Raw genomic sequence first — 27,458 nt, 5'->3', positions numbered from 1 at the left:
CAACCTCTTTCTCTCTCTCTAACACCCTCAGTCAGTCGCACGCTCTCTAAACGGCGGGAAAACGGAAGTTTTTTGGGCGAAAATCTGAAATCTCCATCCCTCCAAAAACACCCACAAATCCCCAAATTTCTTCTTCCACTCCCATTTTCAAAACCCTAGAACAAGAGCGACATTGAGATTCCCCTCCTACTTTTCTCTGTCCTTCACTCCAATGGCGTTTCCTGCCTCACAAACCTTGATTCAGGATAACTGCCATGAACAGCAACAAGAACAACATCAGTTGCAACAGTTGCCGGATTCGCATAAATTGGGGAGTGCGGAAGATATCGACAATCATCACGCCGGAACTCCAATTAAGTTTCTTCCTCTTCGCCATGTTTACTCCGCTACTTCTCCTTGCGTTGGTGCTAGCGGCTCTTCCAATGTCGTCTCCAAGAAGGTTCGAGCTCGTAAGCTAACCCTAATTGACGGCTGCTTGGATGATCATATCTGTCATCAGTTAGAGGAGGGGGAGGAGACGAGGGAAGGTAATGAACAGGTAAAGGGAGAGCCTTTATTAGATTCGTCGCAGGTGATCCGGGTTTACTCTCGCCGAGTGAAGAAGAAGACGAGTATGGGGAGTTCGTTGCGGTTCGATCATCAGGTAGAGAAATTGGACGGCGAGGGGGAGGGGATTGTGGTGAAAGCGGAGCCACTTGAGGAAGAGGGTTTTGTTGGGGATGTGTTGGTGGGGTTCCCTAATAAGAAAAGACGAGTTGGAAATTCAGAGCTTGTCAAATTGGGGGTGGATTCCAGTGTTTTGTGTAGGTTGAATGGCCCCAGATTAAGGGAATCACGATTCCAGTACAATGTAAATACTAGTACATCTGTTGTAAAGAAAAGGAAGCAAAATTCTTCCGCTAATCACAAGAACCACAGCGATTGGCGGGCGAAAAAATGGTTCCTGTATGTTGTTTCTTCTTTTGAATTTTGAGATTATTATCTGTTTATGTTTTGTTGTTGTTTATCAGACTTTTTACATTAGTATGTTGTGAACTGTATTATGCCCCAGGTTAACTTTTGATGGTGTTGATCCTATGGTATTTATTGGTATAAAATGCCAGGCAAGTTGACTGGCTTTTTCCTTTTTTTCACTGAATGAATTAATAGAGTTGAAGAAATGGTAAAAAAAAAACCTTACTTTTGGGGTAAATGTAGGTTTACTGGCCATTGGACGATGTTTGGTATAAAGGTTCTATTTCTGGCTATGATGCGGAATTGAACAAGCACAGTGTATGTTCTTCTAACTATATTTGTTTGCTTCCATGGTGGAAATGTTATCCGGAATGGTATGAGCTTTCTGTAATAGATGTATACGGATTCAAATGCAGATTAAGTACGAAGATGGTGATGAGGAAGAACTGATTTTATCACAAGAACAGATCAAATTTCATATGTCAAGAGAGGAAATGCAGAACTTAAACCTCAAAGGGAAAGAATTTACAGATGATGATGATCCTGATTACAGTCAGTTGATGGGGCTGGCTGCTAGTGTGGATGAAAGTCGAGACCTTGAGCCAGGGGATATAATTTGGGCAAAACTTACAGGTGAGTAGGCTACTGAGATATATGAAGTGGTATGGACTAAATACTGAGATATATGAAGTGATATGGACTAACTGGGAAGTGGTCAGCAGAATTGACTTCTGTTGTATCCTTGTGGATTGAGTATTTGATTACCCTTTGATGGATCTATTTTCTCTTTGCAAATGAATGAAAATATCCCCTTGGGTTGAGGGTAAAGACAAGAGCTTGAATTTGAATGGCATTGCCTCCATATATATTATGTTATCGTAAAACCTCCCACCTATGCAGTTTTATGTTTACAGTCTTTTGCATGTCCAGAAACACTACCCTGCTCACCGTGCGTGCATACAATAGATAATACTATAATAGTTAACAGCAATTGCTGCTGAGTGCTGACCCTTTATGTGCAAATATTTATTCTTATCATTCATGTTTTTGTAGACTAACATATTGTTTGGATCAGAGGAGAATGGAGATGTGGGGGGGAGGGGGGGAGGGGGGGAGGGAGGGGAACGGGTTAGCTTGTTTGGATTATGGGTTGTGGGAAAGAAGGGGAGGGAGAGGTCTTTAATAAACAACATCCCTCCAAAATTGGAGAGATTTGGAGGTAGGGGAGCTCCACCTTCCCCCTTCCCTTCCTTTCCCTTCTATCTAGCTATCCAAACTAAGCGTAACTATCTTATGCTCATGTGTTAGGGGGGGGAGGTGGGGAGGGAGGGGAACGGGTTAGCTTGTTTGGATAATGGTTTGTGGGAAAGAAGGGGAAGGAGAGGTCTTTAATAAACAACATCCCTCCAAAATTGGAGAGATTTGGAGGTAGGGGAGCTCCACCTTCGCCCTTCCCTTCCTTTCCCTTCTATCTAGCTATCCAAACTAAGCGTAACTATCTTATGCTCATGTGTTCTCTTTCAGGTCATGCAATGTGGCCGGCTGTCATTTCTGACGAATCGCTTATTGGTGACCGCAAAGGACTGAATAACTGCTCAGGAAAAAGGTCAATCCCTGTGCAATTTTTTGGAACTCATGATTTTGCAAGGTTGGCCTGTGCTCTTAGTCTTTTACTCACTTACTGCAATGATGAGAATATAATTTGTATGATCTTTTTGTTGTTGTTGCTGATAACTTCTTGTGACAACCAGAATACAGGTGAAACAGATAGTGTCTTTTGTGAAAGGACTCGTCTCCTGTTTTCATTTGAAGTGCAAGTCTACACGTTTTCTCCGAAGCTTGAGAGAAGCAAAAATGTAAGTTTTCCCCAGGTTTTACCCTCTTCTATTTCAGGAGTAGGGATTTAGTTACCTTTTCTTCTCCATTTGCTTCTTTGTTAGGGGACTGCTAATTCTCCTTCTTAGGAACTCTATCCATTCATGTGCATTACCTGTATTTTTCTTGATAACGTTGCTTATGTTTCTTATTAGGATATACAAATGTATGTGTTTATTGATTAATTGCTGTAAGTTCTTCCTTATCTGTATTGCAGGCTTTGAAGCTTGATTACACGGTCAATTAATTAAATTGACATCATTAAGAAAATTTTATGCGATTTGAGTAATGGGTCAACGTAATTTTGCATTTTGTTTTCCTTTTCTTCCTTGGGGTATTGGAAATGCATTTATTGATCCCTTTATTTAAATTAAAGCTTATTCTGCTTGAAAGAAATATGCCTTTTCCTTTTCTGTTAAAAGGCACAATAGCTAAATCTTTCAACTTATGTATTCTTATTGAGACTTTATAGTGTATTCCTATCTTCTTCAATTTTGTTCATTTTGTTCGGGGTTGGATTTGTGTATATCAATTATTATTTTTCTTGCTTTGCAAAGGCCACCTTTTTTTTTTAATACTTCTATCGTGGGTCAGATTGATGGTGTTGGAGGGTTAGCCTGTTCTCACGTGGAAAAAAACCTTATGTTATTTTTTTAAAAGTTCTATATTTTTTTAATCCCAAAATAGTTATGTAAAATGTTCGCATGATATAATTAGGTGGGTGATTTAGATGTTCTAATCTACAATTGTTTTTTAAAAAGTAAGTTCAATACATTTTGAGATCAAAATCTGCAAATGTGGCATTCCTTGTTTGGACTGGGTGTTTATTGTGCTATAATTAATGCCGTCTGTGTTCTCTTAGGAAACATTGTTTCTGGTAGATTCTCGTGGTCTTTGCTTTAAGTCAGCTTATATGGACTTCAATTTCTCCATTCCATTTTAACCTGTGGTTACTTCGTTACTCCTGATGTCAAAATATTCTACAATGTATGCTTTTGTTTGCGTGTGTTTTTACTTAACTGTCTTGTTCTTGTGAGGTGTGTGCCTTTGTTGATTTCCCGTTTATTTATTCATTGTCCCGCCTCTTAGATTAAGACTCCTGCTTTTCCAAAGTTTTCAAGTCTGGAAAATCCCCTGTTATGAGTTAGCTCTTCGTATAAAAATTGTTGTTCGGCTGTAATTACATATATTTGTCTGTTATTAGAGATTCACATAGAAATATAGAATAAGATGCTAGAATTTTGTGATATCCACTCTCTGACTCCTAGAAAATTACTGAAGAAGAAAACTGGTCTGTGTTTAGATAATGAGAGTTGAGAAAAGTGCAGTAATTCACTTCTTTTTAGATTTCATTGATATAGAATTATAGACATACCTGTAGCATTTTTCTTTTCTATTGCGATTATTGCCTTCTCCATTCAGTTGGAATCCTCATGTTGAGTTTAGAGGAGTATTATAAAAGAATCTTGTGTTAAAAGGGAGACATTTTTGGCATTGTTTAAAATTTCTAGTGGATGTATTCCTTAAAGACATGCAATATTTTTAAATTGTTGCGTATTCTCCATGTCAGTTCACTGTATCTGATATCTGACCTTTTGGTGTGCTTCCTCAAAATCATAGAACGACTAGCAATGTGATTGTTTTCAAAGATAATATATATATTTTTTTGATACGGAAAGAAAACTAGGTAGTGTCTACGTAAGAAGCACTAACCTAAATAATCCCAACGGATAAGATACAAGCTTTGGAGAAACAACTCAAGAAATCACCATGAAACACTTAGACCTAGTTCTGCCGCGGTACCAAACTCCTCTCCCTAGACCCGACTTAAGAAACCTTCACGTAGTCCTTCACAGAGAGAGAGGCAAAATAAACTATATAAAATACACTCCTCAATATACCTAGAAAGAACAATACCACGTTACCAAGCCCAACACAAAGAAATTAAGATAAACTACTATGCTTAACAAAGAAGAAAACAAACTCTAACTAAAACTAAGCATATACAATAATATCAAATACAAAAAAGAAAACAAAACCTATCTAAAACTAAGCATATACAATAATTATCAAAAAAATCAAATAAAAAACGAGTAGAATGAAATAAAGGCCAAGTCCAAAACACCAAATAAATGATCATATTCTTTATAATTGAGCTACCAACAGGAACTCAATCATCCAGATCAGATCTAAAGGAGGAGGACGAAGGACAGAAGGAGTCACCTCCACTGCTTTCAGTGGTCGGGCTGACGAGGAGGGTGAGCGCAAATAATGGATCCACCATCTCTGCCACCTTTCATGAACTAAAACACATTATGGGACAAAAAACAACTGATCGGTTAAAAGATCTTAGGCTAAAGCTGGCTTTAGGCACCTAGGATCACCGTACTGAAACGAAGACAAGGTTGGCTAAAAGTTAAAACCTTCCCCGACAAGGAGGAAAATTAGACCATTAATGGGCTTAGAGCTTTCCTCCAAAATTTTTTGTTGGCAGGACTTTAGACTTCCACCAAATCACTGGATTCAAGAAATATAACTCATGAAATAGAGTAATTTGTGTAGTAAGGGCTAGATTGAGGTATTAAGGAGGAGGGTCGAAATTCAGGTCTCAAAATAGAGATCCAATTTGCAAACAGAGTAAATTTATTGTATAGAGGGACAAACGGCTGGAGCTTAACCTTGGATTGAAGTCACTGAACGCAGATAAGAAACTAAGCCCAAACATGGACCTAGATTTGAGTTTGCAGATAAGAAACTAAGCCCAAACATGGACCTAGATTTGAGTTTCTCTTTGGGGACTGGTGGCTGAGCTTGAAATTTAATTTTGATTTTCAAAGATAATAATAATGAGTTTGGAATTTACGTGGAGCATTCTTGCGCTTCATATAAATCCAGCTTACTCATCCATGTTCTAGATCTATTGGGGGTAATATTTACTTATTGGCTGCAGTTTTAGGTGGGCAATAAGGTGGGATATCTGTCTGGAATCTGGGCTGTCTTTCTTGTTCTGTGGATCATATCTTTTCGGATACTGCCTGATTATAACTCTTGTGGTGGTATTCAATATTGTATACTTGCTTTTTCATGCATGTTTATTGATCCCTAAGTCTTGTATTGAAATTCCTCTTGTAAGGTATATCCGAATACGAAAACTCTTGTGTGTTTTAAGCTGATGAAATATGTTGGCTTTGAATTTTCACTTCTTGCTGTTTAGAATCTTTATAGCATCAAAGTACTTCTTTTAAAAACAATTTTTGTGTATGGCATGATAGTTACGTACAATATCCTTGGTCTACTAATAATTCTTTTGCTGCTCATCATTAGTCGATTGCCGTGTATTGTCTTTTGGTCACAGTTCATGAGCCATGTAGTAATCATACTAAGCTTGCAGACTTTGTTCTAATCAGGTACTTGAACGAGCGGAAACTTCCTAAAGGCATGGTCAACATGCAACAACGTGTATCAATGGATGTTCAAGCTGTTGAATCAGATGAGGCTTCAATGAGGGATGATGTAAATACTGATCCTTATAATTAAGTCTATTGGTTTGCCTAGCATCATATGTCTGTTGGTTTACCTATATAAATCTTTTGAAATGTGGATGTAAATGTATCTCTTGATGAATGAGAGTATCGTATAGTTGAGGTTCAGATACTAAATTTACATTCTGCAGAACTTGTACACAGCAGAATACTATATTATTATCTCAGATCACACCTCTCTTTTAGCATTTTGTGTGGAAATGTTCCCAGAAATTGTTTGTATTTCAATGTTTTTCTTGCTTTGTCTTCTTTAATTTCTGGATGCAACATCCTGAATGACGTTAATTACTTTATGGTTTTGGCAGGATGTTTTATATTCTAAAGGGCCATTTAAACTCTCTTCGAGCAAATTGTTGTCTGAAAGATACCCGAACTTGCCGAGTGGCTATTGGCCTATTAATATTAATTGGAAAGATCTTGATCGATGCAATGTATGCCACATGGATGAGGTGAGGAACAAAATCCTCATTCTTACCTTTTTTTTTAAAAAATTATTTGCAGTTCTTGAACATATTTGTTTGGCTTTATCAGTGTGAGTGTGTGTTAGCGCACGCCTGCATATATGTGTGTGTGAGCGCTCGTGCGTGCATTCATGTGTGCTATGTATGTGTGTGCCTGTGAGGCTGTTAACATGGTTTTGGAATTTTCTTTATTCAATCTTTATAATCTTGTCTTCTGGGCTTTATTTATCTCTCTCAATATGGTAATATGCTGTTCTATTCTACGTAGGAGTACGAGAACAATTTGTTCCTGCAGTGTGATAAGTGCAGAATGATGGTGAGCATCTGTTACATTATTGCTTATCCTTTTGAGGATTTTTATTTCTGACCTGATGCAACTAACATGCATTTAATTGGGACAAAGTCATCATCATGCCCTTTTCTCTTGTTACAAATGAGGGTGTGCCTGGAATCAATGTAAGAGTTAGAACTTAGAAGGGTGTCAGACTCATGATGGTTGTTGTTGAAGGTGGTGGTGGTAGGAGGATAGCGGAGATGATTGAGAGGGGAGGGAGAATATTTTATATTTGAGAGGTGGGGTAGGGTAATAAGATCCCCCCCTCCCCACGGGGGTATGCATTACCCACACAGATTTTTTTACCCTTATCCCTGCCCCAAAAAATTCCATAATTTGCTCCCAATTTTTATCCCACCCCTTACTCTTCATTCCAGGCATACCCTGAGAACCTCATTTTTTTGTCACGAAATTTCTTAATTTTCAGAGGGATATAATATTTGAATAACTTATGATAGCACACTTCTTTCTCAGGTTCATGCCAGGTGCTATGGAGAAGAGTCTGTTGATGGTAGACTTTGGTTGTGTAATCTGTGTCGAGCTGGAGCTCCTAAATCCATTCCACCCTGTCGTCTATGTCCTGTTGTAGGTACAGATAGCTGCACTGATGATGGTTACATGCAATTATGCCTGTCATATTAATTTTGTAATTGCTATTCCTGTAGGTGGAGCTATGAAGCCCACAACTGATGGTCACTGGGCTCATCTAGCTTGTGCTATCTGGATTCCTGGTTCGTTTGTGCGTTATGTGTCTGGCTCTTTCAGCATTTCCTTTTTTTATATTTGACCTAAGTGAAATTCTTGCAGAAACGTGCTTATCTGATATCAAAAAGATGGAGCCCATTGACGGTCTGACCAGGATTAATAAGGTAGTTGCGCTTGTATGTGTTTATACGGAGTAGTATGGATGCCCATGCATGTTTGCAATAATGCCTTTCTACTGCTAACTTCTTTGAGGCCTTTCCCTCTTAGGATCGCTGGAAGCTCGTATGTAGTATTTGTCATATCCCTTATGGAGCTTGCATCCAGGTAAAATAGGTTATCTTTTCAAAATTTACCGAGGTTTCAACATTCTGATTCTTGTTAATAGAATTTTTTCTCTGATGCTGGAAAGAAATTTGGGAGTACTATATTATTTCTTGGGATTTTTGAGAATATGGGAACTGTTACAGCTGCAATATAGCAGAATTATGTGCTCTGTTCTTCATATCATCTATAAGGAATCAGTTGGAGTGTTTTGGCTCCTTATACTCTTTCCAGTGTTGGCATGGAAAGAGTTATGTCATGTGTGCAACCTTAATTTCTGTGAACTAGGTGAGTCTGAAGCAAGTCAAGTAATTTACCAGTATAATAACAGCTATATCCTAGTGTACCCCAGGAAAATATTTTACAAACAGTGTAGTACCACACTTTTGTTTCAATTGATTGTCTTGAAGATGTGGTGGTAACTACTAACTACTTCTATTAACTAGTTGGAGAAGAAAGAGAAAGAAATAGGAACAAGGGTGCAGAGAACAGGGAACATACATTTGGGGGGGGGGGGGTGCACGTTGTGTGTATCTTTGTTAGTATTGTTATAAAAGGAATAACCCAATACTTTTGTCTAGTTCTTGGTGTTCACCTAGCCCAGAATTTTAAGCAGAATGAGCACAATAGTTCTTACCTAAGGCCGCTTTTAAATATGTCTGTGATATTACTACTGTCCGATCTCTCCACAGCAAAGAAACTTAGAAAATCAATGAGACAAGTTTGCTTCTGATTTTTGTTGAGCAACTCTGATCAAGATCTTTGTATGAGGTGAAAGTTGGGGGGGGGGTGCTCTGTTACTGTTCACATGGAAGAGAATATGCTTACATTGGAACAGACAAAAAGAAGACTTACACTAAGAAGCATTTTTTGTAGGTTACGGTGTCTAGTAGGAGAGGAATATCTCAAGAAATTTCCATTCTATATTTTGCTTCTGAGGTTTCGCCTGACTTTTTCTGTGCACGTACTGTGGGGGTTTCTTATGAGTATCAATTGTTGACACTTCAGAGAAACTGGAAAATTTGTGACTGTTTGATTACTTTGGAGAAGACATCATGTTCTCTGTTTTTATACTTTTACCTTTCCTAATTAAATCCTTATTTCCTTTCTTTTAGCTTGGGCATGAGAAACAAGCTATGATCTATCACTTTGTCATTCTCATTTTCCCCTTTTGTCCCGATTTGCCAATGGATGTAATATTGACTTTAATTTAGAGGACAGCTTGTCCGCTTTCTGTGTCATTCTTTCAGCTTTTAGTATATTCTATATTTTTTATCATGACGAAAATTGACAAAATTAATGTCATTTGATTTCAGTGCTCTAACAACACATGTTATGTTGCATATCATCCACTCTGTGCACGTGTTTCTGGCTACTGTGTTGAGGTATATTTTACTTTGTTAGTTTTAGTGGTTTCTTTGCGAGGCAGTTATTAGAAGCCTTTTCTGATTTTTTTGTAATTGTATTCAACATCAGAAATAAAGCTCATGCATTTTATCTTTTGTAACTTCTGTTGGTTATTTATTTGCATGTATAGCTTGAAGATGAAGACAGACTTCATCTCATTTCTGTAGATGAAGACGAGGAAGAACAGTGTATTCGCCTGCTTTCCTTCTGCAAGAAACATAAGCAGCCATCTAATGATCGTCCAATCATGGATGAGGCAAATGGGAAAAAGTCTTGCCAGCATTCTAGCTACATCCCCCCATCGAATGAATCTGGCTGTGCGCGCTGTGGTATGTTCTGGTACATCTGGTTATCTGGGAATTATTAATGATGTTTGTAAAGGCACCTTTTTGCTTATTTCACCTCCTTTGATTTTCACATAGACTGGAGTTCTTCATGTCTGACCTTCCTTTTGAGTGTATGGATGAATAGAATGCAACAGTATCAATGACATATATGTTCTCAAGTCACTTACTTTAAAGTTTAGACTAACTGTACAAGCCGAAATTGTTTTTATATTTTTGATATATTGGACATTTCTAATACGCACCAAAAATTGCTCAACATTTTGCGCTATCTTGTTTTGGCGTTCATGCATTGAGTTTATTTCCTGCATTTATTTCTATGTAAGGTTATTATTTACTGCTCTCTGAATTTCTTTTGCGACTTGAACAGAGCCTTATGATTATTCTGCCCGAAGGGGACGTAAAGAACCGGAAATCCTTGCTGCAAAACGTTCCTTTTTGCTAAATATGCCACATTTGGTTGGTTGTTACTACGTACATGAGTCCATGGCTCGCATAGCAGCAGAGGACAATGCGGATAGTGGCTCTAAGTCAACTTCAGGCATTCAAAATGGATCTTCAAATCAGGAAGCTCTGCCTAGCATACTTTCGATGGCTGATAAATATAGATACATGAGGGAGACAACTAGGAAACGATTAGCATTTGGTAAGGACTTATCTTTACAGTTTATTGTGAACCTAACATAAACAACAACAAAATTCATTTGAAGATCGGCGTGCATGACTCAATTTTCTTTAAGTCATTTAGTAAAGGCTCACCGATGCTTTGATACCATGCGCAGTCAATGTAGAAAATCTTGCATTTCATGCTAAGTTGTACGAAGTATTATATTAACACTTAGGTATCTCTATTTTGATGCTGTCTACCATGGAAATACATATGCATTATGCAACCATTGGCAGACCCACAATTTTTATGCCGGGACCGGGGGGGGGGGGGGGGTGGGTGGGGGTGGGACAGAGGATAATTTTAGTAACTGCTTTTTCTTATAGGACAGTTCATGTGAAGCTATCTGATGCCCCAAGGATACTCAACACTAAGGGTATGTTCTCTTCAACATATAGGACCTGAAATTATCTAAACTTATTTGAACTTATAGGACCTTATTGAACCTTACAAGACCTTATATAACCTTATTACTTATTAGACTTTATTTAAATTTATTAGATTATTACTAAACTTTTAGCCATTAGAATTTTTTTTTTTTTTGAGAAAGCCATTAGAATATTGATATTAGTTGATTGTAAATATAAATTAATAAAGTAATTATGATTTGGTTCTTATATTAATAATTATGTCTTTTATGTTATTATTAATAATATAAAGTATTACTCCTTGATAATAATTCAAAATTTATAAAATCCAAGTATGAATTCGACCCATTTGTAAAATATTTGTGATTGGCTCTTTAATAAACCTTTTTATACTCCATATTGGAACTTTATCACGGACGAAAACAACTCTTTGATACTCCATACGAGTATTTCACGAGTCACATGTTAGGGGGAAAATTGTAAGTAGGAAGTTATTACTTTTAGTTAATGCATTGATTAAGAAGTAATATTATGATTATTTGAGTCTCACCAAAAATATCATCCATTGATTTGTGATGTACACGTAATTTTAAAAGTGTTTATTAAGTTTTCCCCTTATAATTATATTTATGGTGATTAATAATAACATATTAATTAATACTTACGTATCATTGATAATTATTATCGTCAATTAGTAACCACAAATTATTTTAATGTAATACTATAAATATGATTTATTTAATATAATAACGCAAAAAATCATAATATTAATTGAAACTTATAGGATCCTATTGGAACTTATAAGACTTTATTATTATTTATAGGACCTTATTGGAAATTATAGGACCTTATTTAACTTACAGGATGTCTGGACTTTATAAGACCTTATTTGACTTTTAAGAACTTATCTGAACTTATAAGACCCGAAACTTATTTAAATAAGATCCTCTAAGTTGAAGAGAACAAGGCCTAAGCATGAAGTATTAATATTATAATTATTTATTGTTAAAATATTTTAAAACGCATGAGCTTAATATGTGCCAAATACTATTGCTATGTTACTACTTTTGAACAAACTTCTGAATGCAAGTTTCGTGACTTCTTACCTTAACTTTTTCATCATACTTGTGTATTTAATCAAGACTAGCTGGTCTTGGCTAGCTGGTATTTGGACTTGGAACCGTTCTTGAGTTTTTACTTTGTGTTGGTTCATAAAGACTGAATTGGTTTAGTATGTATGAGGACACTAGTCGTATTTATACCTCAAAATATTGTTCGACATTTTACGTTTGTATGTTGATTGCTAGTATTTTTTCTATAGGAAAATCTAGAATACATGGATTTGGAATCTTTGCAAAGCAGCCACATAAAGCTGGAGACATGGTACTTTTTTTTTTGCTCCAGCATCTTGACTTCTATAAATGTTTGCAGGAAAATTTTAGTAACTTACTTTGTTTGATTCAGGTTATCGAATATACCGGTGAACTTGTTAGACCGCCAGTGGCTGATCGAAGAGAACACTTAATATACAATTCATTGGTTGTAAGTGAAATCGAAACATTTTACTTGTGTGTTTGTATTTAGTGCAAAGTGAAATTCAATGGTCTGCCAATCTTCTTGGAAGCAAAGATGGTCACTATCATGGCAACATGGTGGCATCCATGTGGATTTATCATGATTCTGTGTTGTCGTATTCTTTCTCTTCTCTAATCAATGTTCCATTATCTAAACAAATCTATAATTAGTACTTGGTTTTCTTACACTTTGTGTCCATGTAGACATTTATAATTGTTTAATATTTGTAAGAACACCTTTCAATTTGACTTCAGAACACCTTTTAATTTGACTGATACCATTTGCAGGGTGCTGGAACTTATATGTTCAGGATTGATGATGAGCGTGTCATTGATGCTACGCGAGCAGGAAGCATTGCTCATTTGATCAACCATTCATGTGAAGTAATTTTTTACTCCCTTCTTCTATCCAAATGTTATACAGCACATGGAAACTTTTCTCATTTCCTGGTGTTCTTTGCTTTTATCTTGTAAATTTCAAAATTATCTTCTGAAATACCATTGATGGTAGCGTCGCAAAAGTATAATATTCAACTAGTTCAATTGATAAATTAAGGTTACATTATTGGTAGATTTGACAAGATTTATCTACCCCCTCCGTATTTGTTAGGAGTTACATGTTGACCGGCATAAGTATTAAGAAAGGAGAGTTGAATGTAATATAAATAATAAAGCAAGTGGGGAGGGATAATACACAAATAGGAAAAAAATTGTGGGAAAAGTATTTTAATCAAAGTAGAGAGGGAGTTTATTTTAGTGGTGGACCCATAGAAAAGTAAGATATATTAAATTATTTGTGAGTGGGTAGAAAACTTACCAAAAATAGAAATGTAACGCTTAAATAAATACGGCCGCAAATGGTATATGTAACACCTAATTTTTACAGAGGGAGTATATTGCAAAGTGTCACTGAGAGTTTAGATGTCCGTCATTCCATTTTTTCTGAGATGATCTGCGAGCAAATTAGCTTTGCTTAGGCACTCAATCATTTTTCTTGTTTCCATCTCAACTTGCTAGATCAAGGCATGGCATTATGGTCAGAAGATATTGTAAATGAAATATGACAAAAAGGCCTATTACAGTATTCCCTTAAATTATTAAGGTTATGAACTATGATTAGTTGTGTTTGTTTGTAAAGCATGGTGATATTGCCTTCTTGTTTGGAATCAGTTATGCCTCAGATTGTTTGGGATTTGTAACTTTACTTTGTACTTTGTGCAGCCCAATTGTTATTCTAGAGTTATATCCGTTAGTGGTGATGAACACATAATAATTTTTGCGAAAAGAGATATCAATTTGTGGGAAGAACTGACTTATGACTACAGGTTTGACTTGTGAGCTTGTTTGTTGCAATTCAATCCATTTATTCGGTAGCCTGTAAGCTTGAATTTTCATGGTCCAGGTTCCTTTCCATTGATGAACAACTTAAATGTTATTGTGGCTCTGAAAGATGTCGAGGAGTAGTTAATGATGTCGAAGCTGAGCAGCAAGCTTCTAAGCTATATGTTCCTCGCAGTGATCTGATAGATTGGAGGGGAGAGTAGCAACTGTAAGTGAATCCACATACAAACTTTCTTCTTCACTTGTAAGTGATGAACTCTTATTGTTCTTTGAAATGCTTTGGATGGTGTTATTTTCCTCAATTTTTATTGAAACTGCGCATAAACTCTTTGAAGATGTGGTTTCTTTATCTTTCTTTTCAAATTTCTGTGGTGCAGGCAGGGAGGTTGGTTTATTTGGTGGGGTGGGGGGGGGGTGGGTGGGGGGTGAGGACTACTATGGTTTTGGGAAGTGACTGAATGGTATCTGCTACAAACTTCCAAAAAGTACAGTTGAAGTTCTAAAAGAGATCTATGCCTCTATGGCCATATGAGGAAGTTTCTGTGATATGTATTGAACCAATTAAAGAACGTAATTGAACTCGTAGTTAAAAGTTAAAACCTTTTGACTTTACAACAACAACAACAAAGCCTTAGTCCCAAAATGTTTTGGGGTCGGCTAACATGAATCGTCGTAAGAGATCGTCATTGTTACCAATCAGACCAGAAAGCGGAATTAACGAAAGTAAGATAAGAGGAAAATGTATATATATTATAGAAAAAATCTATGTTACTCCGACACGGCGCCCGGCGGTGGGTGTAAGTGTCGACACGACCCGACCCGTGACACGACTCTCGACACGTGTCCGGGGAGGTGTCGACACCGGTTTCGGAAAAGAATAAAAAAATCAGGTGTCGAACTCTTTCTCTTTGATGTAGATCTTAATTTCACCGAAAAAATAATGGGCTTTTGGTCTCCTTGGTGAGGCGAATCGGCCGGAAAAAATGGCTGAAATAAGGGTTCAGAAGAGAAAGAAGAAAGAAAACAGAAAGAAGGGTTGAGGAGAGAGAAAGAAGAAAGAAAGACAGAGAGTGGGTTGTGGTCCTTGACTTTCGTGTATCATATTGCACAGGAAAAGACTAAAAGCTTTAATAAAAGCTTTAATTACAGGTGTTGGTTCATGAACCCTTCATCTTTTATTAATTGTTTTTGATATTTTTAATTTTTCTTTTATTTATTAAAGTTTTGTAGCGGTACAGCTCACTGTTTTGAGGGAATCTTTTATCTTTTTGAGGGATTTTTTTTAGTTTTTAACAACTACTCCGTATTTTATTTTTTTGTTTTTATTTTTTTTACACCACTCACCTTACCTAGATAAGACTTTTATCATCCCTATACAAAGACTTTTACCTTAGCCTATTAAATACGGAGTACATAATACCATATTATTATTATTTTTAATGTTTACTTTCAGAAATTTTTTAATTTATAAAAAGTGTCGATTTTTTTCCGACACTTTATATGGTAGCCGTGTCTAAAAATCTAGTCAAGACACTCCTTTGACCGTGTCGAAGTGTCTACAAAAATTTGAATCGGAGTGTCGGATACTCCGACACCCGTGTCTGACACGACACCGACACCCGTGTCTGACACGACACCGACACCCGTGTCTGAGTAACATAGGAAAAAGTATTGTAAGAGATAATAAAAAATAAGTAAAGTTTAAAATAAATGAATAAGTAAAATAAGTACATTTTCAAAAAAAAAGGGAAAATAATAATAAAAAAAGAAATAAAAGAATTTTTTTTAAATATATATATATATATATATATATATATATATATATATATATATATATATATATATATATAAAAAAAAAACTAAAAATAGAGAGAAAACGAAAACAGACTAAAACCTTTTGACTTTATGATCAGGAAAACAGACTTCATGACTTCCTCCATTGATTTTCTCTGATGAGATGAAATAACGTAGTATTCCGATTCCTAGATAATAGATTCTGAAGAATAGTCAGTGGCCTCAGTGCCTAAGTGACAGAATTCTTTGTGTCTTGATTACTCCTTTTAATGCTCATGGATATTGCTTGGTTTATTTTTGGGAACTTCCATTGAATTTCGGAAGAGAAGTTTGATTTTTTAGGTAGTGATTTGTTGGGGATCTTGATATTGCTGACCGTAGCCTACTGAGATGGCCAAAATATCAAAAATTCAAAATGTATGACATTTTTTTTTTTTGAGCGGGTGGACATTACGTGGTCTACATATGGTGAGCCATCTTTGCATATCAGAAGACGACAATCAATTTAATGAAGAAAATTTTGAAAAAGATAAAAAATGTTACCTTTTCTTTATGGTTGTCAAACTTTTGCTTGTAGCCGTTTTAGATGCCTCGAATGTCAGCCTTACTATGTTGCTCAGAGACGGGTTGAAGTGTCGTGTCTGACAAGGTGTCGGAGTATCTGACTCTCAGATCCAAATATTAAATATTTGCAGACACTCCAACACGGTCAAAGGAGTGTCTTGACTTGTTTTCTAGACACGGGTGGATAAAAAATCGACACTGTTTATAAAAATATGAAAATACTCCCTCCGTTCCATAATGTTCCTCACTTTTCCATTATGCGCGGTCTCCAATGCACTACTTTGACCGTTAATACTTTTAATTTCGTATTTGTAAAAATTATAAAAAAGTGATATTTAGAAAATTTATAATGAAACGAATCCAATGATATCCCACAAGTTAACATTTATACTCTTAATCATACTATTAATTACGGTCAAAGTTTTTAAACTTTGACCGTATGAATAGTAAACATGAGGAACAATATGGAACAGAGGGAGTAGTTAACTAAAAAAAAGATCAAAGATTAATAAAAGTTAAAATTAAAATTACAAAACACGATAAGAATTCTTTAAAAGCGTTTAAACACACAAAGACTTGTAAATTAAGCATATAATAATTAAAAAAAAGAAGCTGAAAATGAGATTTTTGGTAAAGAACTAAAGATATCACTTGGGTTTGTTACACTTCCCACAGACCCAAACCCTAGTTCGAAAAAGAGAGGTTTGATGCTTTTGAATTCATTTAAAAGGTGCCAAGGCCACCACTCCACCAACAACACAAAACAGAAAAAATGACGGGAAGGAAGAAGACGCCGAAAGCCATAGCCATGGCTGATTCTCAAGAAGTCAATTGTCAGTGAAAACAAGAATTGAAGAGTGCATTCAACTTGTTTTTTCTTCTACAACAAAAGCCCCAATATATATTTTCTTCTCTCGCCTCCCTGACCTTCAATTGCTAAATCTATGGTTTTGAATTCTTCAAGATCCAGTACCTTTGGTTTCGGGTAAGACGAATTTTATCACCTACGATGTATATCTTCATTTTGAATGACAAATTTTGAATATTTTACTCATTTTCTTTTCTCTCGATTTCGACACTGCATTTCAGACTCTTTTCCAACACTGCATTTCACTATTTTCCGACACTGCATTTCAGACTCTTTTCCGACACTGCATTTCCGACTCTTTTCCGACTCTTTTCTGACACTGCATTTCCAACTCTTTTCCGACACTGCATTTCCGACTCTTTTCCGACACAGGTGTCGACACCTTCCCGGACTCGTGTTGAGTATCTTGTCGCGGGTCGGGTCATGTCGACACTGACACCTAGACGAAGTGTCGGAGTAACATAGCAGCCTTAAGAATGTTCAAATAGGTCAATCAATGTTGTTTTAGGATGTGGAATGCTGAATATGCTTTACAACAGTGTCAAAGATCTTTGGTCCAATATCCGAAGACGACAAAATATCCATAATACATCTCTAAATATGGAGAATACATTGATGAGTGGAAAACAAGGATTGCACTACATGACAAGTATTTCTCTTCGTGAATTATTCATAAAATTTACCATGGTCGCTGCTGATTACAGCTGTAGAATTTGGGTGAACAAGGATGGATGATCAATGTTCATTTACCATTGAAAATCCACGACTTCAGTAGGTACTGCAGTTTATCCTGCATGGCTGTGGGTCCCAAGCAGCATTACAGTTAAGTATGTGGAGGATTCTAGGAGTGGATATGTCAAAAGGTACATGAATGTGGATATGAATTGTGGTTTTATCTAGCTGGTGAGCTAATTGTTAAACCGTTGCATACTTGTTATGTGTAGTCACTTCGGTCGTTATGATCATAATTCAAACGGTTGTTAAATAAAACACGAGTAACTTGGTGAAGATATTCATTTTAGCACATTCTGTCCATTCGCCCTAGCCTGGAATCCATGCTTTTAAAGGGAAGAGTGGGCCAAACAACCAGCGGATCTAAATTTGGCATAATCTAATAAAATTTCCGGCCATCTCACGTTGATAATACACATCTGGAATGGAACACTGGTGGTGACATAATTCATGTAACCTTATTCTTCGTGATTCGGGAGTCCATCATTCAATTGCACTTTATTCAACTCAGCTACAAGAAAGAAAAGGCTGTACACTCTGAATGGAGGTTGATTTTGTTAGTAGAGCTTGTAGGCCATTGCCATTACGGTTGTTGAAGATAGTTTTTCTGCTTGTATAAGGTTGATAGTATGGTTGTAGTGTTTCATCTACGCCTGCATGGTTGCACAATCGTTGGGAGCATCTCAATCATCTTTTTCCTTCTAAACTGACCCCTACATTTGGTTTTTGTCAGATTTTGTCGCGACAAGTTTGTTTCCTTGTATATAACATCGCACCTGATACATCTTCTACTTCCCTTGTGCAGAAGATCCCTCCCGTCAATTGCAGCCCTTCTGAGATTCTTACTGTTGGCGACAGCATATTTCTTTTCTACAATCTGCTCTCACCTCAGATTACCTTCCTTGCCTTTTTTTGGCCGGAGAGCTATGGTTTATTTTCAGCTTCTCACTGTTAAAACACAAAAAGTGTTTCAGCTTCTCATGCCTTTCTAAATATTCTTGTCCCCTCAGATCATGAGAATCAATGGTAGCCTCATATATTTTCCTTTTGTCTTCTAGTAATCACCATTAGGTCCATGAACTTGAGTAGCTTTGTATGTATATAGACCTTACATGTTTTGGATATTTTATTCTTGACGCCTTCCCTTAGTTTGATGTGCTGCAAAATATTGAGAATATGTGGCATTTGTACACCTATATTGTGGTTTACCCCTCATAGCTCCTCATTTAATCAGGGTGGGAGTGTGGGACGGTTTATATTTTTCTCTCTTGGTAGCTATATGTGTTGAAGGCTGCTATGCTAAATGTAAAAAAAATCTAATTCAATTTTGTTTGAGTTTGTGGATTGTGGCATTCTTCTAAATGTGCAAACTTTGTTTATTTTTAGATTCTAAGGCTTCCTCACATCACTCTGTAGGAGATATAATGTTTTTCTATGAAATTTATTATGATCGAGGCTTAGTCCCTAAATTTTCTAAGCTGTACCACTTTAAAAGCTAGGAGGCAACAGTATGGTTCACATAGTTTAGCTGTAATATGCTTGAGTTGGTTGAGGTGGAAGCCTAGGTAATCATTGGATTAGTGGAACTGTTGTGTTGTAGTTTTCTGAGGGGCATCTCTGTTGATAGAAATCAGAAGATGAAAGCTCTCCCTGAAGCATGTCTTTTTGCATGGCAACAATCAAAGAGATCTCATGATGATCTAATGAGAAAGACTTATATTCTTGTAAGCTGCCGTAGTTTATGTTATGAGGAGTGAGGTTGCTAATCATCCTGTACTTATATGTTTTATCATTGTTTTACCTTGCTCTGGCACTTATACTTTGGCACTTGTATGGATGTGTTGGATGCAATTTCATTCTACCATTGATGTGTTTTGTGAATTGGAATAAAAAGGATGAATAATGATTGAATGGCTGAAGTGTAGAAGATGAGTTTGTTGGGAATTATCAGATATTGAATTTAGAGCTTACGTTTCTTGAAGTTTCCGGTTTTATCAACACTAGACTTCTCTTGATTTTATAGATATTAAGTCTGAGGGCATAAGATTTTTGACCTTAGCCCTCCTTATGTCATAGTTTTATCAACGCTACGCTGTGACTTGCCCTTTTAGAGTTTTAGACCGTTGCCCTCCTTAGACCGTTGCCCTCCACTTTGTTTCCCTTTTGAGATTTTTGTTTGGTATTGACGAAGTTAGGTAGTTTTGTGTATTTGACCTTAGCCCTCCTCATGTCATAGTTTTTCACTACTATTCTTTGACAAATGTGAACACTGTGGATAAATTATGATAATTGTTGCCTCTTAAAAGTACTTTTCTTGTCTTTCAATATTCAGAACATCTTCGCTTCTACTCTTTAAGTGATGGTACTCTTATCAGAGTTGATATCCAAGTTTGAGAGGAATTCATTTGGTTGACTTCCGAGATAGACTAACAAAAATATATCGTTGCTAGGTTATGTGTCCCAAATTTTTTAGCCCATCCAATTAATCTAGAACTGTCTCAGAAACCAAATTGGTATCTTGCTTGGATTTAATAACAAAGGCCAATATCTATGAGTTTAGGTATATCAAGTCCACTAATTAGAGAAATCTAAAAGTATTAGTTTGGGCCACAAACCCGGCAATTATTAGGGTGAGTAATAATACAACCAGTACATAACAAAATCTCAAAGGAGTAGTACAAATAAAGAATAATGGGGATATTGTGTGTCATATTAAAGAAAAGTGGATTAGTATAATGGGGATATTGTGTGTCATTACTCGTGTACGGATTATTCTTGCGTGAACCTAGTCCACAATAATATTATTGTGGACCTAAAGCCAATATTTTACTCTAGCACCTCTTTTACATACATAGTGACATTTATTGTTCACATAGTGAACATAACAAATTAAACACCGATTCTCTTAGATATAATCACCATCTTTTGAACCAAAGTAACCCTATGTTTTTAAAAGAGAGTCGTGACTTAAAATCACATCATTCAAGCACTAACGACGCCAATTGGAATTTTATTTTCATAATTCTAATAAACTTGTCAAAATAAATTAGAATCAAGTTGTTAGACTTTCTTTTAGGCATGGTCCACAATAAATTTAGAGTGGACCAGATCCATTTAAGAATTAGTATTCGTGTACAAGGAGGGCTTGTGTTGGTGGAAGGCTTGTGTAGTATGTGTGTATTCTCCTTCTGTGTATTGTGCTTTACTCCAACGACTCCAACTTTTAGTGCAAGAATACTATTTAGTATCTTCCTCTGTTATTCATGTGAATCCTTTGAACCACCTATGTCCAATGCAATGATCTAACTTCTATGTCCTTTTAACTCCTCATATTTTGGCATCATATCTTAACTTCTTTTGACTTCTCCATCATCCCAAGTTCCCTTTTCTCCATTCTTCATTCTCCGGACCAGTGTCTCTATTTTATCCATTATTGGTTCCACTCTAACCCTTTTGTGAATTTGTTTGTCATGGATTCTAATTCCTCTCATTCTACCACACAATTTACTTGGCTCATCTTCCCCACATTCGTCTTTCGAACATGATATTTCTTGATAGCTAGATAATTTGGCCCGGTAAAGCAAAGTTGGTTACACAACTATCCTTAAAGTTTCCCTTTCACTTTTAAAGGTATGCTGCACTCGTAGTGAAAATATTCCTATTCTCATCTCTTCAACATTCTTGTCTCTACCACGAGAAGCATGTAAGTACTACCTATATTTTTTCAAACTATGTGTAAATAACTCGTACTTTCTTTGGCATTACATTTTTGAAAAAATAACTATTGCTTTCAAAATCATGAGGTTTGCATGGGTTTACTCCCTCTCCTGGGAATTTGTAAGAGCATTGTATTTAGGAGACATAAGTGTGGGTTCAAAGTGGAGCTCTTTATTAGAAAAAAATGACTCCATTTATATTAAAGTTCTTTTGACTAGGAATTTTTGTAACAATTGTTGTTTTCTTTCCTTATGGCGCTCCTCATCAAGTGTTAGGATCGAGTTTGATTGGTTTTGGCTGTGCAATATCATTGTCGTTTAGATGCTTATTATTTTTTTTTTTTTTATGTCTAAGGGTCTTTAGAAGTTTATGATATTCTTTCTAACTAATTATATTCCTCTCTATCAAAGATATATTCCCTTCGTTTCTATTTGTTTTTCTTACTTTGACTTTTTTGTCTCACAAAAAGATTCTAAATAGGAAGTACTAAAAGAAACTGAGGGAGTACTACACGCAAACCACCTTCTGTCCCTGTATATTTGGTTATTAAGACCACGCACATTGTTGATTATTACCTAAAGTCACTGACTCAATTGGCAATTTTGCAACAAGTTCTTGCCATTCGTGTTGCCATTGGTGTGAACCAGAGGATCATAAAACCAGTTACGACATGTGTGAAGTATCTCTTTTCGCTTTAATTGTCATAATTATTAAAACACATGTATATGAGAATATAGGATAAAAATAAGGAATGCTGACCTTGTATATATGGACATTTAAATTTAAACCAGAGTTTGGGAAAGAGTTCGGGAAATTTAGTAGAAAATGAGGGGGAAGGAGGTAAGGATGAGCGAGAAAAAGTATTTGGGCGGCCAGAATGCCCATGATTTAAGAGTAAGATGCTCATAAACTTTATCTTAGGCTAAAGATTACATGTTTGCATCAAGATCAAGAAAAGAGTACATGTTATCCTTGCTAGATTATTATTGGAAAATTGACCACCAGGTCACTTAGAGATACTGTTTTGCAAAGAGATTAAGTAGTACTCCCTCCGTCCCAGATTAGTTGTTACACTTTCCTTTTTCGTCCGTCCCAGATTAGTTGTTACACTTCTAAATTAGGTATGACCCCACAATTCTTATATTGTATGTCTTCCCACTTTTTTTTTTGTCCCCACACCCTTTCTCATTCAATTAAAAAAGTATCCCACTAACTCTTATCACATCTACTTTTTCAATAAAATAACAATTGATAACCAAACAATCACTTATCACCTAAAACTTTGTGCAAAAGTAAGTGTAACAATTAATCTGGGACGGAGGGAGTATATTTTTCTTAATAGGAAGGAAAATTTGCTAAGAAGAACCTAATAAATATCACTATTTGCCCAAAAAACAGTCTTTTTAATTTCTTTGTCAAAAATCTATTTTATTAATTTGTTTGTTTGTTAGGCTTTCATTACCACACCAATTTCTATTTAAAACTACAGGTATATCCTACCATTTTAGTTAGTATTACAAGTGAGTGAAACAGGGATGTTGTAACTTTAGACGGTGAAAGGTTATTTGCAAGTGAATGTTTTACGTATGTAGGATCAATTTTACAAAGGTATGTAGATATTGATAAGGGTGTACGGTGTACCTAATAGAATTAAGTCCCGGAGGTTCTGGTGAGCAACAAATGTGTTATTATGTGATTGTAGTGTGCCTTTATCGGGAGAAAATAAAATTCTATTGAATGACAAATTACACCGACATTACTTTTCGGGTTTGAATATTTGACATTTAGGAAGGAGCATGTTAAGATTTTGTGATTGTAGTGTAGCAAAAATGCGCATGTTGACAATTATGTGATTGTAGTGTAGCAAAAATGTGTATGTTGAGATTTTTTGGGAACACCTTGTTAAGGATAAAATTAGGAAATCTTGAGGATAATATAAGGGAGAACCACCTACGTTGGTTCGTGCATGTCAGAAGTCGAGATAATGGAGATGAGGCCAAAGGTGATTAAGGACAAAGGGTTAAGAATGAGATTAAGAAAGTGGATTTGCACCCACACTAGATAAAAGTAAATGGAGAACGGGGATCTTAGTGAGTGATCACACGAGAAAATTCAGCCGACCCCATCCTTCTGAGGAAGGCTATGGTTTGTTGTTCTTGTTGATGTGATATCCCACCATGATCTTCCATTTTATTTCCCCCCTATTTTTATAGTGTTTTTAGTGATGGGGGCAAGATATTTACTTTTTATTGAATCAAACCGTCTTCTCCCACACATGCTAAAACCTTAAAATTGATCTTCTCTTTGCCAAAAACAATAAAAAACGAATAATGCGCGGGATACTAAAATTTGAGATTTGATTTTGTAATCTAGGGTTTTTAATATTGTGGATTTGGGAAAATGGGTAATATTATTCACATTCACTTAAGAGAAGCACATAGTGGGTTAATTTTGCACTAAGACTCCGTTTGGTAAGGCGTAAAATGTTTTCATTGTAAAACGATTTTCCATGGAAAACAATTTTCAAGGGAAAACACAATTCCAAACTAGTTTTTCTTTGTTTGGTAACTAAAATGGGAGAAGATGGTGAAGATTAAGGGAAAGAAAGGAGATGGAGGTAAGGAGGAAAGAAGGAAAAGTGGTTTCCCTCTCTTTCAAATGGAAAAGGGTTTTCCATCTTTGAGAGAGTAATGAAAAATTGTTTTCCATCACTTACCCAACCAAACAACGTAAAATGATTAAAAATGGGGAAATCGTTTTCCATGAAAACGTTTTACGCCCTACCAAACGGAGCCTAAGAGTGAATTTGAACAAATGAAGCTTGAGGAAACTTTCATTTTAGAAATACTATTATTTGAAGACAAGATGAAATGTTTGGAAGCAGAGTTAAGATTACCTTTTGGAATCATGGAAGTAAAAGCACCAAGGCGATCAAGACCATAACGAAGCTAGTGTATCTAATTGAAGTGAGCCAATCTCTTTCTAATGTCTATACTTCAAATCTTTATGTTCGTAATGATGAAATGGCAAATTAGTAAAGCTTTTAGGGTTTCAACTCCAAGAAAAAAAATAAGAGATTCAGTTAAGAGGTGTAAGTTGTGTTTGTAGGCAACCCATGGAATAATGGAGAATGACCATGGATATGAGATTACTGAGTTGTACATCTATTTATAAACTTGTTTGGTGCTATGATAGAAAGATCTAACAAGAAAGATATATCTTAGGCTTGTTCCATTGGACTTTATTTTGATCTATTTTAGATAAGATAAGTTTTTGATAAATTTTCAGACAAAACAAGTTAATATGATAAAATTAGTTGAAATAAAATAAGTTAACACAAAACCATGTGACCATTTGGTTAGAGAAACTTTATGGAAATATTTAAAGGTAAAGGGGATTACTATTTCCTATATTTGGTTTGTGAGATAATTTATATAGTTAAAGTGTGAGAGCATCTCCCAAAGATTTGGAGCAATTTTATTATTGGCCTTCATGTAGGATCACCTTTGAGTCGGTTACTATTTTGTAAAGAAGGAATGCTACATTTTCCTTTCTATCCCCTTACATTTCTTTATCTCTCCTCCCATCTATTATTTCCTTTCCACTTCCATTTTTTTCCCTCACTAACTTTTCGTGTAAGGAAACAAACAAATGAAATGCTACATTTTCCTATCTATCCCCTTACATTTCTTTATCTCTCCTCCCATGTATTCTCTCCTTTCCACTTCCATTTCGTTTCTCACTAACTTTTCGTGTAAGGAAACAAACAAAGGAAAACTAATTTACATTTGTTTTCCATGGAAAGCCATTTTCCGTTGAAACATACGTAGCCTAAGTAATTACAAGAGGATGATGCTAACTCTAAATTTAATCCTCTCCTCGAGTTCTAAAGCATTTATAACTAGTAATTTGGTGCATATTGATAAAGGGAGAATCTAATTTTTTTTTCTGTCGTTCTAGAGTATTGTTTCTTTTTATTTCCTTCCATTTTCTTTTGTTTGCCCCATTGGGGCTGAGTTAAAATTTTTTGTTGGGTTGAGTTGATAAGAGACAAAAGTGTGAGTTTAAAGTTGTCCCCCCCCCCCCCGCGGTCATGATTAGTATTGGACAATCTTTTGGGGACATCCCAAAAAAGAAATGGAGCGAACAAAAGGGGACAAAGGGAGTATAAAGTAAATTACCATTCTCTCTGTCTTTGAACTTCTACTTTGTGTTTGTCCTTGCTTTGCGTACTCTGTTGATGCTTTTTTGTGCCTTAAGTTTTTCTATTATCTGATAGATTGTTATGCCGTTTGTGACATTCATGTTACTAAGGCTCTGTTCTCATCACTTGGCCTAGTCTGATTTTTCTAGTTTCTAGTTTGGTCTATCTGGTCTGAATTTTGTGAGTGCTTTTTCTTGTCTCGTCTGAAATTTTCTTATTTGGTCTAATTTTAAGAAAAATAAGTAATAAACAATAAGAATAAGGTGAAGAGAACAAAACCTAAGAGTGAAACTATAACGTGAAGTGTGCATATGTAAGAAACATTAGTGATTTTGTGTTCAAGTAACAAATTTGTGAGGTTATCAGTTAGTTTGCACTGTGTTAGGATCCTATCCATTTCCCAACTTCAGACAATGACACCTAAGCTAGTAAAAAAAGAATTCCCAGAACACTCCTGTATTCCCCCCTTTCATGCATTAACAAAAGCTGATTTATGAATGGACCATCCTTTTCTTTTATTTTGTTTATAAAGAGGATCTTCTCCCTTTTGCGCCCATTAAGTCTGTTGGCTGCTACAAATAGGGAAGTTTAACTCATGTGCTGCCCTTTCTGTTCATTGATTATGTAGCTTCTTAGAAACCATGGCATTTATCTTCTTAATGTTTAATGGAATTGGGCAATTTTTTCATCTATTTAAGTCCCTTGCTTTGTTTACATCCGGTTCCTGTTAAATGAAGTCAGTAACTGACCTGGTTGTGCGTTTTTGTATGTTTTTTTTGCAGCACCTTGTGTGTTAGATTTTTGTAGTTGAGACTTGAGAGCTTCTCCAATTTATTTGATGGACACCGGGATGAACTGTTGCAGATTTTTCAGTTGCTATTTTTACAGCATTTTGAGAGTTGTGACTTCAGTGTTCGGGTTTCCTCCCCGGCTTCCTTTGCTCGGGTGCCCAGCTTCTCCATCAGAAAATTCGCTACTTCTTTAGACGCGTCAACCATTCTTCTGCAGCAGATGTATTCTTATTATGCTCCTTATCAGGTTTATGCTTACTCTTTGATGACATGTTTCCAAGAGGTTCTACCAATATCAGCGGTCTTATGCGTCTGGAAGCCTTCCTGCATTTAAATTTTTAGTGTGAACATGCTTTATTGTAAATGTATTTTTTTGACATATTATTGTAAATGTATTAATATTCAATATGCGTATTAATTTTGAAAGGAAATATGGAAGATAGTTAATGTACATAAAAACTCCAATTGTTTTGTGGAACTAATTTGTTGAAACTTGAAAGCCTAGGAACTTAGATATCATTGTCTTAAATTGAACAAATATGTGTTTGTACTTTGTAAAATATACTCCGTAGGAAATTTAGTTTGAAACTATTTGGAAAGCAACTGAAATATATCTAGATAGTGTTTACGCATGCGATGTGTGCGTGGCATTTTATACTTCACCTGTTTCAAAAAATATTACATTACTTTGTCCACATGTTTTCCAAGATATAAATTTGAACGTAAATATTTAAATTATCGTTTATTAAGAATTGTGAATTTTAAATATTATGAAATTATATGTACATTGAAATCAATTAAACATCTTAAACATTTGCTTTCATTAAAATGGTAAAAATATATATTTGGGTAACTTTTATCCAGTTTTGGAACTCCAATCATGTTTTCATTATTC

The 27,458-nt window shown here is 35.8% G+C and overlaps 1 protein-coding gene across 5 annotated transcripts; it reads left to right on the top strand.

The window, feature by feature from the left end:
- LOC110802705 (histone H3-lysine(4) N-trimethyltransferase ATX1) lies at positions 1 to 27,225 on the top strand. 5 transcript variants are annotated; one of them, XR_002537283.2, is made up of 23 exons: positions 1 to 945; positions 1,052 to 1,103; positions 1,198 to 1,272; positions 1,371 to 1,587; positions 2,479 to 2,602; positions 2,706 to 2,810; positions 6,237 to 6,342; positions 6,677 to 6,820; positions 7,101 to 7,148; positions 7,641 to 7,755; positions 7,832 to 7,897; positions 7,974 to 8,035; positions 8,139 to 8,195; positions 9,509 to 9,577; positions 9,730 to 9,928; positions 10,314 to 10,589; positions 12,300 to 12,361; positions 12,443 to 12,520; positions 12,841 to 12,936; positions 13,774 to 13,877; positions 13,955 to 14,101; positions 18,657 to 18,877; positions 26,555 to 27,225. XR_002537283.2 is itself a non-coding variant. In XM_022008156.2 (22 exons), the coding sequence occupies exons 1-21, from the start codon at positions 212 to 214 to the stop codon at positions 14,094 to 14,096; spliced, it is 2,931 nt and encodes a 976-aa protein (XP_021863848.1). In that variant the 5' UTR covers positions 1 to 211; the 3' UTR covers positions 14,097 to 14,101; positions 26,555 to 27,225. The 5 variants fall into 5 exon arrangements, 4 of the variants coding, with proteins under 4 accessions (XP_021863848.1, XP_021863849.1, XP_056686478.1 ...); XM_022008156.2 differs by lacking the exon at positions 18,657 to 18,877; XM_022008157.2 differs by lacking the exon at positions 18,657 to 18,877 and having other exon boundaries at positions 13,955 to 14,137.
- The last annotated feature ends 233 nt before the right edge of the window (positions 27,226 to 27,458 follow it).

Source organism: Spinacia oleracea, chromosome 5, assembly GCF_020520425.1.
Source record: "Spinacia oleracea cultivar Varoflay chromosome 5, BTI_SOV_V1, whole genome shotgun sequence".
Taxonomy (NCBI): Eukaryota; Viridiplantae; Streptophyta; class Magnoliopsida; order Caryophyllales; family Amaranthaceae; genus Spinacia; species Spinacia oleracea.
The sequence above is the reverse complement of the archived record's forward strand: the minus strand, read 5'-3'. Positions and strand labels throughout refer to the sequence as shown.

Excerpts from the sequence above, each read along its gene's own strand:
- LOC110802705 (XM_022008156.2), top strand. The coding sequence starts at position 212 with ATGGCGTTTCCTGCCTCACAAACCTTGATTCAGGATAACTGCCATGAA. Across the intron at positions 7,898-7,973 it reads TTGTGCTATCTGGATTCCTG|AAACGTGCTTATCTGATATC; the intron begins GTTCGTTTGTGC and ends AAATTCTTGCAG. Across the intron at positions 12,937-13,773 it reads TGATCAACCATTCATGTGAA|CCCAATTGTTATTCTAGAGT; the intron begins GTAATTTTTTAC and ends TACTTTGTGCAG.